The sequence below is a fragment of the Eimeria mitis genome, genomic scaffold, assembly GCF_000499745.2.
Source record: "Eimeria mitis Houghton genomic scaffold, Emh_scaff95, whole genome shotgun sequence".
NCBI lineage: Eukaryota > Apicomplexa > Conoidasida > Eucoccidiorida > Eimeriidae > Eimeria > Eimeria mitis.
In genome coordinates, this window is record NW_013577015.1 from 29379 (window position 1) to 29781 (window position 403).

At 41.7% G+C, this 403-nt stretch overlaps 1 protein-coding gene across 1 annotated transcript in view; it reads right to left on the bottom strand.

Moving 5' to 3' along the window:
- EMH_0073130 (uncharacterized protein) overlaps positions 1-403 on the bottom strand; it is a gene marked incomplete at both ends in the record, with an annotated part of 3828 nt that overhangs the window by 3003 nt on the left and 422 nt on the right. The window contains one exon of the mRNA XM_013502546.1: positions 93-312. Within this exon, the coding sequence (XP_013358000.1) occupies positions 93-312 (220 nt within the window). The remainder of the gene's footprint in view (positions 1-92; positions 313-403) is intronic.

The following is a 403-nucleotide window of genomic DNA, read 5'->3' on the forward strand; positions in this document are numbered from 1 at the left end:
TGTGAGAGTTTAAAGTAAGAAGCGGCTAGAACGAAGGCAAAGAGGTTGTTGTTGTGTTATACTTCTGCGGTAGAAATGCAGTGTACGCGCACCCAGTTGTCCCAGTATGTTCCTCCGCTCCATATAGGTTGCTTTCCCCATTTCATATAATCTGATTGAGAGAGAGGGGGCTGCACCTTTCCCTCTGGGTCTGGCAGGTGGCTCAGCAGCTGCGGACCACCCATGGTGGGTGCTGGGTAGTGTAGATACAGCTCATGCAGATGCTGCTCCAATGCTGGGTCTAACGCGTAGTTCTGTGTCCTCACACTTTCTCTGAAAATAATATAACGCATAATATATGCATGCATATATATATATATATATATATATATATATATATATATATATATATATATATATATAT